We start from the raw sequence: 17355 nt of genomic DNA, 5'->3' as shown, positions 1-17355 counted from the left end.
AGCGAGCCCAGCAAGCTCATCCTCCTGGCCTCCAGACTCCTCTGGCCCTTGCAGAGGTCTCCTCTGGCCCTTGCAGAGGTCTCCTCATGCTAGACCAGGCCAGAAAAGCACAGGCATATCCAGAGCCTTGATAAACAAAACAGGATAAGTTACAGCTGTGCAGTCTGTAAGTGTATCGTTGCTGTGCATGTGCCCTCTGGCTTGGGAGACAAAGTGGAGCTGGTTGTGCTCCCTGGTTCTGCACTCCCCGTGTGGTGCCTGCCCGAGGCCACTGCAAATCCACCTCCCTGCCACCTCCGCCTATGCACATGTGCATTTTAGGAATGACTGCCCAAATGTACGATTGACCGATTTTGCTACCTGGGGCACCAGCGGTTTGTGCTGCAGGTGTCATTTCTTTTTAACATGCCACAGCCTTTTTAGTTCCCTTACTGCGAGTGATGGCTGACAGTTGTGTTTACAAGGGCACTTGAAGAATTTCTGTTTCCCGTCTCTCCTGATACTGCAGGAGAGGAGCTTTGGTTTTTAAAAAATCTCCTTTCAGCAACTTGAAATGTTTTCATTATTATTGTTATTAGTCTTATTTTAAAACTTGAGCTGTGCCTTTCCAGATCCAAGTTTGCTTTTGACAAAACTCAGTATTGGGTTTCTCTGGTTTTGGGTACCAGGAGTGGCACAGATGCTAGCACTGTTTGTTCTTCCTTCTTAGCACAAGGAGGTGGCTGCATTTTACAAGCTCTGTATTGCAGCACAGCATTTTACAATGCACCTGCAATAAAACTCCTGCTGCACTGCCAGCCGTCAGATGGTGTTCCTGTGGCACGTGGGATGCTGGGGCTGGGTAAGCTGGGGTGGGTTTGAGCGAGGAGCCAGCAATCCCTAGGGAGCTGCAGGACTGCTCTCCCCTGGGGCACAGCTTCTGTGGCCCCTCAGAGAGGGGCAAAGCTGAGCAGTGGGAGCTGCTGCTGTGGCGGTCAGCCTGGCCCTTGCCTGCCTCCTCACCCAGCTCTCCACCTACACGCTCATCAGCCACAGCCCAATTAAACTCAATAATGTGCAGGGATGACTTGAATGCACCCAGGAACATTTCCCAGAACTCATTAGATTTTATCCGATAAATACCACCAATTGTGTGCGCTAGCAGCTGCCTGCTCTCTGTTCGGCAGCATGCGCCATCCAAATTAAATGGATGGAGGTGGGGGGAGCTGGGGGGGCAGAGACACTGACTGCAGGTTTTCATTTGAATGAAGCCAAGCAGCCCTGCCGAGCCTCTCCCCTAACTGGGGAGCTGTACTCCCCCGACATGATTTTCTTTGTGAGGACTTGGTGAGAACACGGCTGCTGCCTCAGCTGGGTCTTGCTGGCGTGGTTTAGCACAGGGCTTCCATGTCCTGATGCACTCACCAAGGGCATGGTGGGCCCATAGATGCCTCTGTTGCCCAGCATGCTGTCTGCATCCACTGTGCTTTTTACTTTTCATTCATGTCCAGAGTCAAATGTAAGTGTTTAGTTTCTAAGAAACTACCCAGAGCAGCCTAAATAATTTTGGGGATCACTAGCCCTCTGCATGATTGGCTTTTCACATTACATAGAAGCTCTAATGATGGTGGCAGACATTAAATATGTTTTTACCTGTATCAATATGAATTAGCTGCCTTATTTTCCATCCTATAAGGTCTTGTTAGGCCAGCCATAACAAGCACTTTGTTTTCAGAGATTTGTCCTAGGCATGGAAATAGAAACACTCCAGACTTTGCCCTTGTTCCCTTTCAGATGTTTGTTTTCTCAGAGATTTTTCTCTGAATCAGGGAAGATATTTGAACTAGTAACAGCACTCTTTGGCTGAGGCTTGTATACATGTATTATATGTATAAAATATATACACAAAGTAATTCCAGCCACAGAAAGCAAGAGTTGGGGGCGGGGGTGGGGGGAGCATCCCCTGGAGAGGCCTTCGCTGCCCCATGGAGGTGTGTGTTCACTGAGGTAACAGCACGTACCGGCCAGACCATGTCCACCAGTATTAAATAATCCCACTGATGCCAGTTCACAGCCCAAGAAGTCTCAAGTTGGAATGTTTTTTGTCACCCTCAGGTCTCTGCATGGCGTTAAGCTGCAGTGCCTGCAGCTGCTGCTTAGCCCCCAGGACAGGGCTCATGCCTGCTCTCAGCCATGTCACTGGGAGGAGTGGGCAGCTCCCATGTGCTGCACCCAAGCGTTTGCCACTGCTCCCACAGTACCTTCTCTGTAGGTTGTAGGAGAAGCAAATGAGATCTTTAATTGGATTTCTATGAAAATAGATACAAGCTGTTGACCAGGGTGAAGAAACTTAAATCATTAAAGTCTTTAAAATAGAAGGGGGCCAGAGCACTGCTTCCCACAGTCTGCAGCAGCCCTGGCTCCCCTCATTTCTCTGTTACATGATGCTGATTGCAAGCCAGTGCAACAAAGAAATACTTACTGTTCCTGTATGCTTGCTCTGCACTGAAGCTTGACTACCAATTACTCTGTATTAGATTATGTTTGGTCATGCCCATGATTATACAGTATCCATGCAGCCCAGGCATAATCTAATTTAACACACAACATGGATTTACTCTGCTCCCATTCTCCTTTGTTTATCTGAAAGTAAATGTAAAGTGAGTAGGTGTCCATGGACACCCCCAGGAAACACAACCTGCCCACTCAGCTGCAGGGGCAGTGCAGGGAGGCTTTGGCTCCTGGCATGGGGTGTCCCCTTGGGCTGCCAGAGCTTGGTCCCCAGCTCCTTTCATCAGGTGCTTGCAGTTGCCAGCGCACCTCTTGGGTTTGCACTAAGTGGGTCAGGTCTTTGTTCCTTAGTAAGGCTACTTGTTGATGATGCATTGCTGAGTGCAGATATTCCCCTGGTCAAGGGGCTCCACAGTCTATCCCAAGCTGCCAGGCGATCTCCTGCTGATGCCAGAGATGCATGGGAACCATCGTGTGCAAGGACAAGGAACAGCCCAGAGTCCAAGTCAGCGATAGCCTGGCAAGTTGCAAGCACCAAGTAGGAGTTAAGAGGTTGCTCTGTGGCAGGTGTCCCTGCCCATGGCAGGGGGGTGGAATAGATCTTTAAGTTCCCTTCCGACCCAAACCATTCTGTGATTTCTGCATTAGTTGTTGTTTCCCACCTCTTGGTTGTGCTGCAAGTGACTTCTGCAAAGTATGGATGGAGAGAGAGAACTGAAAAAGGACCCATCTAAATTAAGGGTAGTGCAATCACTTTCAGAGTGCACTGAAGGCCAGAAAGAAACAGCAAGTTAAAAGGAAAATACAGTGAATATTTGGAAACCTTCTAAAGGGCAGCTCAGGAATGGCACTAACAATGCCTGCCAGAAAGCGCCAACGTTAAGCACACTTTGGGATGAGAACACCCCATCTTTAGAAACTGTGGCATTATTTTCTAGTACAAAGGATGATGAAGAGGTATAATTTATAGTAAATTATCATGTGGATAATGGATATGGAGTTTGAAGGATGTGAAAGGTGAATCATGTTTTGTAGCATGGCTTTGGTAACCGAGCATTGTGAAGGCTACTGCTGGAAAAGTACCCATGGTACAGATCAGAAGTTCATGTGCCACCCAGGTTTATTCCCGAAAGGAGCCAGACCTGCACAATTGCAAAATGGCTGCCACGCTTTACTAATTCCAAGCAAACACAGCAAAGAGGAGTTTGGTGCCCATGGAGGCAAGGGCCAGCACTTGTGTCTGGGCACATGGGCATTCCTCAGGCCAAGGGCAGAGCCAGGTCTGTGGCTGGTCCTGCAGGACTGTGTCCTGGATGAGAAGCCATTAATAGTTTAGTCTGAAATAATTAACAGGACCATGCACAGCTGCCTAGCTGTAATGAGTCAATGACAATGTAATTCATTAGAGTGATGTATTACTTGGTAACAGTAATGAGAAATGGAGGGACCTCATTTTGTAAGACTTAGATCGATTAAAATGTTTTTTTTATAAATTACCATTGTTTTACTAACAGAAGATCGTTACAATTATTATGTTATTAATACTTTTCAAAACTATTCAAATTACAGTTGTATTTTCAAAATCCAAATAGGAGCATATGAACATGTGTCTGAAACATAGATGTTGTTGCAATGTAAAAAGGCTGTTGGCATAGATGTCTTGATAAGGAGGTGGGCTGGAGAGGGGGGAAAGGTTTGAACCCCTCTGTAAGTAAGAAGTTTTTTCCTGTAAGTAAGCAAGTTTTTTCCTAAGAATTTCTTATTGGACTTCTGCCTTTCTGCTTGGTGAGGTTGTGGCCCCCTAAAGAAAGTTTGCTTCTATCTACCCTACCAGCAACACCAGTCGGGGCGGGCTGGTGCTGGCATCACTGCATATGTGGCTTGACCTGCTCTTGCTTTTGGTGAAGATGGGGAAAGGCTCTGCACCCGCCTGGGGATGGGGACAGGGATGGCCAGCGGGGCTGAGTGGAGACAGTGGGGACAGCGGGGTGGCAGAAGCCCTGCCGGGCAGCGCATTGCCTTCCTGCCGGCAAGGTGCCCATCCTCCTCAGGTTATTGTCTCTGTAACTGGAGCATTTCTCAGGGCAGCCCATCTGGCAGCACTGCAGTTTACTGACACAGAACATTTCTTGGACACTTGTGATAAAATATTCAGAGCTTCCTGACAGTGGGGGAAGTTACAGGTAAGAGGGAGCTCCCACAAGCTCCCAAAGACTTTTGCCAGCACCTCCAAACCTTTGGAATTGTAACCCAAACCCAGACTTAGTGGAGGTGACAGCTCTGCATACTCTCTAGGGCTGTAACATGCACACAGGGCGGTAAATAGGGCTGAAGTTGCAGCTGGGGGGAAGGAGCTAAGCCAGCAGTCCAGAGCCTCTGAGCATCCTTCAGTGATGAGGTCCTCTGCTGCTGCCTGAGGAGCCATATACAGGGATAAGGAATGAAGAATTCATTGCAGGTTCAAGTGACATTTGGATGAAAAAGGATGGAAAGCATCTTTTCCTTTAAGCCAGCCCTAGGTTATGCTGTGCTGGAACAAGCTGAGCATGCACATAAATGAGCACTGTGTTGTCTTGGCCTGGAGATCAAGAATAAAAGCTCATGGCAATAAATTTTTGGGACAATCCAGCAAGATCTGTCTCAGCCTGACTATGTGCTAGCTTACTGCATTTGTCCAGGGGAAACAGGAGAGAAAGAGTCAATGGAAAAGATGCTTAAAAAAACCCCAAACCCCCCTTAGTCTAAAATGTGTGGTTGCACTGCCTGAAGTCATTGAGTTTCTTGGTTGAAGAGCTCAGCAGAAAACCACAGGAAAGTGTTACAAGGATGGGGCTGCAGGGCTTCCACTGCAGGTCCTTGTTGTGTCACCTGATGTCATTGTGTAACTCCAGCATGTGACTCAGCTGGAGTCCACAGTACCTGGAGGGGCTGATCCGGGCCTCAACCATGCCTTTGCCATGGAGCAAGCGAGCGCCCAGGTCCCCTGACACTTGCACTTGGGCCCGGCCCGGGGACCTCGGGGCTGCTTCCCATGCTGCCGTGTGCCCTTGGTACATGGCAGTGGGGCTCTCTGGTGCTAAGCTGGAACAGAGGATGTGCCCCACCAGGGGCCAGACCAGGGCTACTCCAAAGTAACACCCCCAAACACACATCAGCCAGGGTGCCAGGTCCTCAGCACGGGCTGTTTCACTTTGCTGGACTGATCTGCTCCGACAGGGCTGCAGTACTTGTGAACATAAAAATAGATGGAGATGATGGGGAGGAAGGCTCCAGTGTCAGTGGGTCCCTAGGAAAGCGGATGTCCGTGTTGGGTGGATTCCTTGGCGGCGCGGAGAAGGGCACGTGTGCATGCTATGGGTCCAGGAGTAAAGCCTGAGCTTCACCTTCCAGCCTGTTGTGGTTGGGCTGGATGGGGCTGACCTCTGGTGCAGGCAAAAGCTTAAATGAGTGAGAAGGAATTGGATTTTGGAACATATTAGGTCACTCATTCAGTTGGAGAGCAGCGTGTGTCAGAGGTCCAACAATTTGTTTTTAGAAGGGTTTTAAGCATTAATGATTCAAGATGTTTTCCTGGGAGTGGTTTGCAAACATGAGACTCAGTGGCCAGTGCAGTGTTGAGGTTTTATGGGATTAGTCAACTCACTGAGGCTGAAAGGTCTTCAGTAACACAATAGTTAAATTTGTACTTTTCCACATGGCTGAGCCTTCAAGGAGCTCAACAGGAGTGTAAAAAATGTAAACAGCATTGTAAACTTTGTGCCAGCCATGAGACAGGGAGAGGGTTTCTGTGTGGGTTAGTTCTATCACCTACTTCTTTTTTTTTCTTTCCCCCCCCCCCCCCCAGAGTTGCAAATAATCACAAGCAGAACCTGATGACTGTTGCTAATCTGGGTGTGGTATTTGGGCCAACACTGCTTCGACCTCAAGAGGAAACAGTCGCTGCCATTATGGACATCAAATTTCAGAACATTGTGATTGAAATTTTAATAGAAAACCATGAGAAGGTAATGGCTTCACTTGCTTCTTTCAGTGCAATTAATTTATGAAAACAAATATGTCTCTCTTCACAAACTGTAGCCCCCTCTCCCAGAGCCCCCCTTGCTCCCAGCGGCCAGAGACACTGGCAGAGACGGCTTTTGCTGCAGACGGTGGGCTTATGCCAGGGAGGGCAGCAGCTGCTACCTCCCAGGTGCTCCTAACAGTGATGGACATGATCTGGGATATGGTGTAGAGGCTCCAGAACTCACAGTTCTTGGGCTGTAGTTGCATAACCAGCGCTGCTAGTAACAAGACTTTTTTATGGTCATCTCAGTGTGAGTCAGCATGTCCGTGTCTCCATTACCAAAATCCCCCTTTCTTTCCTCTTTCCATTGTTTTATAGGAATTTGTCCTTAGTTTCAAGAGAGATGGGTACTTAAACTATTGTGATCCAGCCTAGGCTGGCTTCCCACTTTTCTGTCTAAATCTGGGTTTATTCAAGTACTGGCTTTATCCACAATGCTGATCTCCTAAATTATGGTGCATTTCTGTTTGTTGGCCGTAAGGATGTTCTTGTCTGTCAGTGGAGCAGAGGCAGCTCGGTGGGGCCATGGTGCTGGCAGTCCCTCCTGGCCAGCCGTGTGGGGTGGCTGCATGCAAACAGCAGCACTAAAAAAATGTCATTTTCTTCTAAATCCACACAGTTCCCTGATTATGATCTTTTGTTCGTCTGATTGTGGTTGGAAAGAAATAGCTAATTTGTGCATTCAGGCTGTGAAGAAAAAAGTAGAGGCAGGCTTGCCGCTGGCTGGGGTTGCAGGGCAGGGTGGCATCATGGCTCTGGCGTGGGGCTTTGCTTGCAGATGTCTTGAAAGGTTTCTTGCAAGTTAAGGTGCCAGGTTGAGCCTCTGGTACATGTGGTGCAGGCAGCAGTCCGGGGCACATCTGCATGGGGCTGCAAAGCGGCATCAAATATGCAGCCAGCAGGGATGAGGAGACAGTGTCTGTTGTTGTATGTTCTTGGAGAAATTGCTTCCATGGACACATAAAGGCTATGGCATTTATTTAGGACAGAAGAGCTGTTCTCCTCTGCATGGAATGTAACGGTAATGATGGCTTAATTATGAGCTGCTGTGCAGAGGAGTGTGTGAGCAGTAGTGGTGAACCTGTGGTTGTGAGCCCAGTTCTGGTCCTGTGAGAAGGAACTGGCCCAAACCCTTTTGTCAGCCTTCGATGATGACCTCTGTCTGTCTGTCTGTCATCTCGTGTTAGTACAGGGCAGCGTTCACTGCCTCTCACTGGTGATGATGAGCTCTTTGGCTGTGCTGCCAGCATCACAAGCAGCATGACATCTCTACGAGCCTGTTTTATCTCCCTTCCCATCGCTGTGCTTTTATGGAGCCCTTCCCTCGTGGGCCCTTATAGAAATACATCTTTAGACATTGATTTTATTTTTTTTTTCTGCTTGAACTGAGTCTCTTGCTGTGCCAGCCAAGCCCTCCATCAGCTGACATCTGTAGAGGAATTGATGACAGATATCTGTAATGATCACATCTGAGTGGGCTGCAGGGCTCATCTCTGCTCACCAGCCAAATTACAGCTCCTGCCCCAGGGTGTCCTGGCACTTTGATAGTTTCCCTTCCTTAGAAGTAATTTATGGCACCAGCAGATGTGTGAATCTGCAAGTTCGTTACATACGTTTGTCACCGATTAATTCTGTGGGTGGGTGTATCTGCTGCCTAGGGTGCTCAGGTGCGGCAAGGGTTGATGTTGCGTGGTGCTGAGCTACGCTGGCAGGGCTCCTGGGGTCAGGGCTGTCTGTGGCTGCCAGTTCGCACACGGATGCTGCGAGCAAAATGCCTGTGAACCTCTGTCCCCATTCCTCCAAGGCTCTTGGGAAAAGATCTTGGGAAGGAGGGAGATAGGAAGAGGTAACTCCAGGAGAGGAAAATCTCTTAAAGGGAGTGTTAGTGCTGGTTTGGCTCCAGCTTTAGGACTGTTGCATTTCAGTATGTTTCTTGATTTGAATTGATTCGAGCTCATTGAAGGTTCCCCACAGGAGCTGCTGTAGGTGATTAGCAATATGCAAGTTGCCTGTGATTGTGCTGCTGGTGCTTTATATTGTTTTACACTGGTGACTCACAGACACTGTTTATGATTAAGTAGATTTGCAGTGAAAATGTAATTGATTTGAATGGTTCCTGGCAATCAGGAACTGTCTGGTATTACATTTTATTTCCCCCAGGTAAGTGGAATGCCTCTCCTGTCAAAATTACTGTTGTCATTGTGTAACCAAGAAAAAAAACCACCAAGCTTGGTGATGACATCTCTTGGTCTGCATAACTGCTGGCAGCTTGTTTACACAGTCACTTCAACAGGCTTATCTGATTGCGGGGCAGTGGAGAGGGTTTCAGGGGGGTTAGTCAGCATTCTCTGCTCACCTGCCTCCATTTGCAGTCACTGCACCTCAGATTTGGCTCATCTTCCTCCTGAGGTTATCCCTGGGGAAAAACATCTGTCCTGAAGCCATAAAAATATCAGAGAAGGATGCTGCAGGATGCGGTGCCGATTGTCCAGTGTCTTCACTGATCTAACATGAACTTGTGCTGGCTGTGGTGGTCCCTCCAGGTTAATGTGTGCCCTGAGCACATGATGTTTCTGATGCATCTTGGGAGTGATGTGCAGTTTAGAAACATAGTCAGCAAAACAGGGACTTCCTGAAGGTTCCCGGAACAACTTGTAAATTATGGTTTGTTCTATGTTGCCAGAGCATCCGACATAGACCATTAAATCCTGTATGTAATCCAAAAAGTTAAATAATTTCTGGAAATTTAGCAGGTTTCCAGGTCTCAGATCCAAACTGTTTGTTATACTCACAATAACAGCAATAAACTGTGAGACAGGTTTTAAAGCTTCTCAGACATGTTCTCCGGAAGGTCTCTGCACATCAAGGTATCGCAGCCCTTGCATTTGTCTTTATGATTACAGCTGCCACTGGGAAGTGCTGTGCTTTGGGTGATCTCCCGTGGGGTTGTACTGACACTAGTTCTTCTGGAAATGTGGAATGGGGTTGGGATGAGGGTAGGATAAGGGCTTAGGGAGGAGGGCACAGCGGCTCCATTTGTCTGCCAGATGTTGCGACGCAGCAAACAGGAACCCTCAAAAAGCTGAGAAGGAGCAACATGCCTGGCTGTCGGCTGCTCAGTGCTGCCCAACGAACCAATAAAACGTCAAATTGCTACTTAACAAGATTTATCCATTAGTGATTCACACCCTTTTCTGAGTATGTTTGTGAATACACTATATTAATATAATGTGTTATAAAATATATCCTGATTATATATAATTAAATAAATTATTTTTCTCCTATGGCTCTGGATGCTGCCAAGACAGGCAAACCAAGAGTGCATCCTGTGCAAAAAAAAAGAAAAAGGATGCTGTGTTGTATGCCTGGTTTCTCAAGTGACTGCCATTTAACACCGTTATTTCTGAATTAAAAATTAAGTGTTAGCCAAAGGTAATATTGAAATACTATTACATCTGACAATTGCAGATGTCCATCCATGTTCTTTTCCAAAGCTGGAAAAGGCCATTGTTCTGAAGTGTCACAAAATTAAGAGATTGATTTACTGTCTTGATGATGTTCCCTCCAGACAAAAGTTTGACCAGGTGAAATGTTAATGCAGCCAGGACTGAGGGCAAATAGGAAACTAGTTTATGCAGGGAATTACGCAGACCCAAACACTAACCATAGTAAATGGTAAGGACTAATACTAAAATCAAAGCCCTCAGTAATTCATCTTCATTTAATTCTTTTCTGTAATTAGCTGAAATGTTTAGTGATGCTGTTGGCAGTTTTAGCCAGTCCTTGTATAATGCATGGTACCACCAACATTTTGAATGTCACAGCAGCTTCTTACTCTCCAGGTTCCGTGAATGAGTCTGGATGCAGCTTTGTGCATGGGAATACCCCAGGCTGTGAGCTGGAGACCAGGGGATGGACCTTAATATACTATTATACTGCATCCCTCTGATTTGGGCAGGGTACCTAACCCGTCTGGTTTTCACCTTCCTTGTAATAAAATGAGCGTAATGGTGTAATTGATGCCAAATACGAGATGGTCCTCCAGTGTGTGCCAGGATGCAGGGAGGGAAGGAGGGTTCTGACGTAAGGGGCACCATCCTTAGTGGGTGGCCTGGCAGCAGGGAGCAATTCCTCTGAAACCCATGGAGAGTGCACATGCCTCATCCCTCTCCTTGCCCAGAGCAGCTCTTGGTGCTGGGACACCCCCAGGTCCTCAGCACTGGTGATGGGGCCGCTGGCCGGTCTCTCTGGCAGAGCTGCAGGATAAAGGACATAGCAGAACCTGGGTGTGTTTCATTCAGAGGTGGGAGAGGAATTTTATCTGAGACAAGGTGCTGCCGGGTCTTTGCCATTTTGCAGACAGGGGAGAAAGTCCTGTAGAGCTGCGGAACTGCCGCTTGCATCAGGCCAAGCGAGCAAGCGCAGTAGGGCTGTAAATGAGATTTATGAATCCTGACTGCTCCTCTCCCACTCTGGCTATTGAACTGTCTCCTTCTCCCTGTTAATTGGACTCTGTGACTGGGAGAGCTGTAACACAGGTTTGCACAGTGAGGAGCATGTCTCAGCTATTTGTGTTAAATTAAAAACTGAAACAAACCTGAGAAACTTTCCTGTGGAGTGGGGGTTTTGTGCAAGCAATGTCTGAGCTGAGGGAAATGGAGTAGGAGGTTTTGGCCCAGCAGTGCTGGTTCCCTTCGCTACTGAAGAGGTCTGTGCTGTTTCCCAGTACACGGTGGCAGTCGCATCTGCAGTGAGCTATTTATGTTACAGTTCATGGGGTCTCTCTTTAGACCTTCAAAATCAGCGCTGTGCTTTTTTAAATGTAGCTGTTAATTGACTTTTCTCCATTGTGAGCAGCTAAATTTAGCCTGTGTGCTTTGTGCTGCTCAGAGGTAGTAGAGAGAGCAGCTTTTAATAGCCCTGCCTCTGCCTCCACATTGCTTCAGCTCCCTTTCTCTGGCTTTATCTCGGTGGAGATGGCATAGCAGGCTTGGGACACCAAGGAGATCTGTGGTTGAAGACCATGGTGTTTCTGCTTCATCAGGAGGCCATGTCATGCTGTTGTCACTGCAGCATGGTGGCCAGAGCTGTGGCTGTCTGTCCTGCTGCAGAGTGGCCTGCCAGCGTGCCACTGGGGCAGCGGGTGTCCCTCTGGGGAACTCGCTGCTCGAGGGGCGAAGGGCACTCATGGAAGTGGTTGTGGCTAAACAAAAGTTTATAATATAGCCAGAAGTGTATTTACTGGGTCCTTAAGGCTGCAGTTGTGTCAGTGCCTGAAGTGCAGGCTGTAAACCCAAGGGCTCGACTGGAGCACGAGCACTTCAGGGCCTGTGGTGAGAAGGGCAGGCCAGAGGAGATAGTGGGGTGCATGTGCTGTGGGTGCAGGCTGCCTGTCCCCTGCCTCCTGCGCTGCCTGCATGTCTGCCTGCCTCCGCCAGTGTGGCCAGAGAGCATGCAGCATGAGGGTGCAGTGCAGGCCATTGGCAGTGTGGATATTTGGGCTGACTAGGTGTTTTAACTGAAATACAAACTTGGTTATGGTAAGTTGGAATGTGCAAGGTCTCAGGTGCTGAAATTGTTTCATGATGACATTCCTGCATTTGAAAATGCAGCTTCCTTATAAGCTGAGACTGGTTTCAGTCATTAACTTCATAATTTAAAAGCTTATATGTATCTTCTCTTATTAAAGACTGAAAAAAGCAAACAAAAACCTGGAACTTGATTCTTTTCAAGTGTGCTGTGGGAAATCATTGCAGAAAATGCAGTTCATAAATCAATGCTTTTGTCTTACTTGTTTTATTTATTTTGTTATATTTGCCAAGTAGAATTTGCTATTGAAAAGCAATTAAAGCAAGAGCATGTTAAAACAGGCAGTGGCTGTGCTGGATATGGGGATTGGAGCCCAGGGCAGGCAAGGTGCCCTCAGTACTGATTTTGGCCCCCCGTGCTTGAGGATCCTGCCACCGAGAAGCTGTATTTAGCACACAGAGCGAAGGGCTTGTGGCACGGGTCTCAGCAGCTGGGGCAGGCACCTGAAGCACGTGCAGGTGTGTAATGTTTTAGCATGGCAAGCAATGCTCTATGAATAGCCCTTCTAACTGGGACCTGTGAGCTGTCCCCAGTGCCAGCACCTGTGCTAGGGAGGGCTAGTGGGGTGCAAGGAGGGCTGATAGGGTGCTGGAGTGGGCTGGTGGGATGCAGGAAGGGGTGTTGGGGTGATGGGGAGGGCTGGTGGGTGCAGGGAACAAGGTGCAGCAGTGGTGTGAGGCTGGAGAGCCACTGACCTCCAAACTCCTGTGGGGAGCTGGGAAACAGCCATTTCGGAGGTGGGAACGGCTGCAGGCAGGCGTGTGTGGGGTGAAAATGAGCAGTGCTGCATGCAGAAAGTGTGGCTCGGGCTGCTTCTCCCTCTGCTAATCCATGAACCCAGGAGGAATGTGTGAATGAGCTCAGCAGAGCTCTCCAGGAAGGGCTGCAGCAGGACTCCATAATCCATCCATCTGTTTCACAGCATGCCCAACGATGCACAGTCAGATTCAACTGCTCACTTGATGGGGGCCGGGGCCTGCCGTGCACGCAGGAGCTTTGCACAGTGATTCATTGCTGCTTCCTGCACCTCACCCGTCTGCAGGCTCAGAAGCTGAACCTGAGCCCCAGCAGTGAGTCCCTACAGATGGAAAGGTTGGGGAGTGATGTTCTTAGCCAGGGCGTGTTTGATTCACTGAGAATGGGGAGGGCTGTAAGTACTGCCCTTCATACCCACCTCTTTGTGCTTTTGGGGAGAGATGTGACATTAAAATTTTTGACTAACACTTTTTCACTCTTTAGCATTTATTTGTAGAAATCAGCATGAAGTGTTTATGTATGTGTGTGAGGATTTTGTTGTTGTTACATGAAACAAGCCAATTAACTGCTGGCAGCTGCTCCCATTAGCTGGCAGGCTGCATTTGATGGCTTTCTGGAAGGCAAGGGCTGCCAGTGACTGGCAGCGATGGCTGTGTGCTCTGAGGAGTCTCCCCGATGCTGCAGTGGGCAGCAAGCTGCCTCAGAAATACAGTTTTTCTTTTGGCACCCCCAGCAATGCCAGCTGTCTGTCTGCCAGGGACAGGTAGAGCAAGGAAGGACACTGAGGGATGGTGTTTAATATACTCTAGCAAAGGGAGAACTTGAGAAAGCTGGTCTTGAGGCAATGCTGCTGCTGTCTGAGCCCGGGGTTCCAGAAAAGAAACAATAAATAACCAAACATCAACAACAGACAAAACTGCTGCTCTTTAAGTTCAGGCAATTTTAAAATTCCATCCCCTTGAGAAAAATGTGATTACTCAGTTTCTGACAGCTGTGGCTGGAAGTTGCAAAGACTTTCCCAAGCTGGTCTGCATCAGTGGGTGTGAGGGCACTGAGGGCCATGCCATGGGGAAGCATGTGCGGGGACATGCCGATTTGTCTCTCCAGGGGCACTCGCCGTCACTTGCTGGGACACCATGCACCCTCGAAAACTCATCTGAGTGCCGGAGTATCAGGGTTCTTCACATCTTGCAACTTGCATCTTGGGTGAAGTATAGAGAAAAGGAGCGTGGACAGTGGGAATGTGGAATTTAGGAAACTGTACCCAAAATGTTGCCTTGTTGGATGCATGTCTTCCTTAGGTGCTGCTCTGCAGTGCGGTTGTAGAGCGGTGCGGACCAGGCAGGTAGGCAGCTGTTCTGTTCAAAGGGGTCATTCCAAAGAAGAATTTGTTTATTATTTTTAACAGATATTTAACATGGTGCCAGAGACTCCACCATCAAACTCGCAGCTGCTGTTATCTCGCAAGAAGAGCACGGACTCAAAGCCTCCCTCCTGCAGCGAGAGACCACTGACACTCTTCCACACAGCACAACCCAATGAGAAGCGTAAGTGTGCTGAGCCGCAGCTCCTGGCTTTCCCACTAGACTAAGTTTTTGGCCTAATTGTGACAAATGGATTGTAATTCCCATGCCATTCCTATGGAGTTTTACTGCTGTCAATGGGAGAGACGATTCCCATAACAGAATCAAGCTTCAGTCTCCTTTATTGCCACTTTGATGGGGAGTGTGAAGGTTGTCTGGCATCCAAGCCCTTAACCAGGTGCTTGAAATGAGGCTGCATTAGCACAGTATAGATAGAGTGTTGCTGTCCCTTCCCCACCTGACAGGCCCCTGTGTGTTCTCATTCTCATGTTCCTCGATCCCTGTCCTCGCCGTCAACGGCTGCCGAGATGTGCTCCTGTACATGGGGCGCAACACATGCAGCAAGGGTGGGCACCCCTGTGGCTTCAAAAGGCAACCCTCTTTAGATGTCCTCAGGCACTTTGCCTTTTACAGACACGAAAACTTGGCCAGGAGGTTCTGCATTTTTCTGAGGATTATGTACTATGGCAGTTTAAAAATGTTGAAGATCATCTTTCCGTTTCTGTCACTAATTGGTACTCCACATATTTAGGTGAAAGAGTCAGTAGCCCCATCCCTACTCACGGAGCAGAAATGTGTTTGCTCAGGCTGTTGCTTCATGTTACAGTGTAAGCCCAATTCCCTGCTCTCCCATTCCTCCTGTCCATGCACTCCCAGCCCTTGCCTCAGGCTGCTCCTGAAACTGCCCTGTTGCACAGGGAGCTGTCCCAGTTTGCTAAAAGAGCCGGATTGTAACCTGGTGATCAAAGCACATGCTTGGGGACTTGGCTTGCTTTGCTCGGGCAGGTGGGTGAGCACAGGGAGCAAGGAGCAGGGGAGGACTGGAATTAAACTGTCTCCCAGGATGTAAAGCTGTTGGGTTGGACGGAGAGGTTGTTGTGTACTTTGCTGACTCTCAAAACATGTGGGCTTGTCCGCCTCTGATTGAGTTACTGTTAATTACCAGGCACTCTCAGAGGATGTCATAACAATACACGTGGGTTTAAGGAAGCAGTGGTAGCACCAAAGAGTGCTCTGGAAATAGCATATCACATGAGTGCTGGTGGAGCCTCCAGTATTAAAAGCTGCTTTTGAAAAATTCCAGCCTAAGAAATTTATTTGCTGCTAAGCAGTTGCTTTTTAGACTCTAGGGTTGCCCAGCTGCCAGAGACTTCCTCTCCATCCTTCCCTTGCCTAGAGAGGAAACTGAGTTCATTTATTTATTTCTGCATTTATTTATTCCCATGCCAAGCAATGTTTTCTCTGTTTTCCTCCTGTGATCTCCTGTGTCTATGGGAAGACGCTGCAATTTCATTCAGTGTTTGCTGTCCCTGCTGCATGTGTTAGAAGTGGAATAATGTGATGTTTCCTTTCTTAGCGGTCCAGAGACCAGCCAAGGCTCTAAGTCAGGCTGAAGCACAGGGGCTTGGACAGCAGCACAAGCTGAGCTGTGTGCCATGTCTGCATCATGTCCTGAGCTGTGACACAAGCTCTACTGTGACACACAAACAGCTGGCACCTTCGGTAGCCTCCCCATTGCAGAGTGCTGGCTGCATCCCTGTTTGGTGGAAACACCTCTTTCCTTTGCAGATGGCTGTCTCAGGAGTGAGGGACAGGGAGCCCCGAAGTACGTGGTCACTTTGGTGCTCATGCCTCAAAATATGTATTGGAAGAGGTAAATACAACTCAGAAGAGCCCCAAGCACAATGGGAACACTGAAGGCACACCGCATGAGTCATTCATCTATGAAAAAAAGGCAGTCGTAGAATCACAGAATGGTTTGGGTTGGAAGGGACCTTAAAGATCATCCAGCTCCAACCCCCTGCCAGGGGCAGGCACATCTCCCACTGGCCCAGGTTGCCCCCAGCCCCGTCCAGCCTGGCCTTGGGCACTGCCAGGGATGAGGCACCCACAGCTGCTCTGGGCAGCCTGTGCCAGCGCCTCACCGCCCTCACAGGGAAGAATTTCCTCCTAATATCTAATGTAAACCTACCCTCTTTCAGCTTAAAGCCATTCCCCCTTGTCCCATTACTACATGCCTTTGTAAAAAGCCCCTCCCCAGCTTTCTTGTCGGCCCCTTGAAGTACTGGCAGGCTGCAATAAGGTCTCCCTGGAGCCTTCTCTTCTCCAGGCTGAACAACCCCAACTCTCTCAGCCTGTCCCCATAGCAGAGGTGCTCCAGCCTCTGATCATCTTTGTGGCCTCCTCTGGACTCGCTCCAACAGGTCCTTGGCCTTTTTATGTTGGGGGCTCCAGCGCTGGATGCAGCATTGCAGGTGTGATCTCACCAGAGCAGAGTAAAGGGGGAGAATCCCCTCCCTCACCCTGCTGGCCACGCTACTGATGATACAGCTCAGGATACATTTGGCTTGCCAGGCTGCGAGCACACATTGCCAGGTCGCGGTGAGCTTCTCATCCACCAGCACCCCCAGGTCCTTCTTCTCAGGGCTGTTCCCTATCCATTCTCCACCCAGCCTGGCTTGATACTGAGGGTTGCCCCAGCCCAGGTGCAGGACCCTGCATTTGGCCTTGTTGAACTTCATGAAGTTTGCTCAGACCCACCTCATAATAAGATCTAATAGTGGAAATTGAAGCTAGATCCATTCAAAATGGAAACAGAGTGCATATTTTTTAAGACTGAGAGCAATATAACCATAAGAAGAAATTAAGTGGGATGGTGATTTTTCCATTACTTGAAATCTGTTAATCGAAGTCAAATATCTTTCTAAAATTTTCACTAAAATTCATCATACTAAGCTGTGTGTAAGTCAAAAATTATAATGTTTAATAAATAGGATCATGCAAGAGAGCAGATTAGATAATCACAGTGATTATTTCATCGTTAAACATTCACATTTTTTTCCACAACTGACCCAGGAACAGAGTGAGTACTGT

General features: G+C 48.4%; 1 protein-coding gene across 9 annotated transcripts in view; it reads left to right on the top strand.

The window, feature by feature from the left end:
• The window catches only part of ARHGAP26 (Rho GTPase activating protein 26), a 211390-nt gene that overhangs the window by 146013 nt on the left and 48022 nt on the right, over positions 1-17355 (top strand). For all 9 annotated transcript variants that reach the window (XR_008823362.1, XM_056348080.1, XM_056348079.1 and 6 more), the window contains 2 exons: positions 6335-6494; positions 14307-14445. Coding sequence is in view for 8 of the 9 variants with exons in the window: in XM_056348080.1 (XP_056204055.1) it covers positions 6335-6494; positions 14307-14445 (299 nt within the window). In the remaining variant the exon portion in view is untranslated. The remainder of the gene's footprint in view (positions 1-6334; positions 6495-14306; positions 14446-17355) is intronic.

This window comes from Falco biarmicus, chromosome 8, assembly GCF_023638135.1.
Source record: "Falco biarmicus isolate bFalBia1 chromosome 8, bFalBia1.pri, whole genome shotgun sequence".
Lineage (NCBI taxonomy): Eukaryota > Metazoa > Chordata > Aves > Falconiformes > Falconidae > Falco > Falco biarmicus.
Note: the sequence above shows the minus strand (reverse complement) of the source record. Positions and strands in the feature narration are given on the sequence as shown.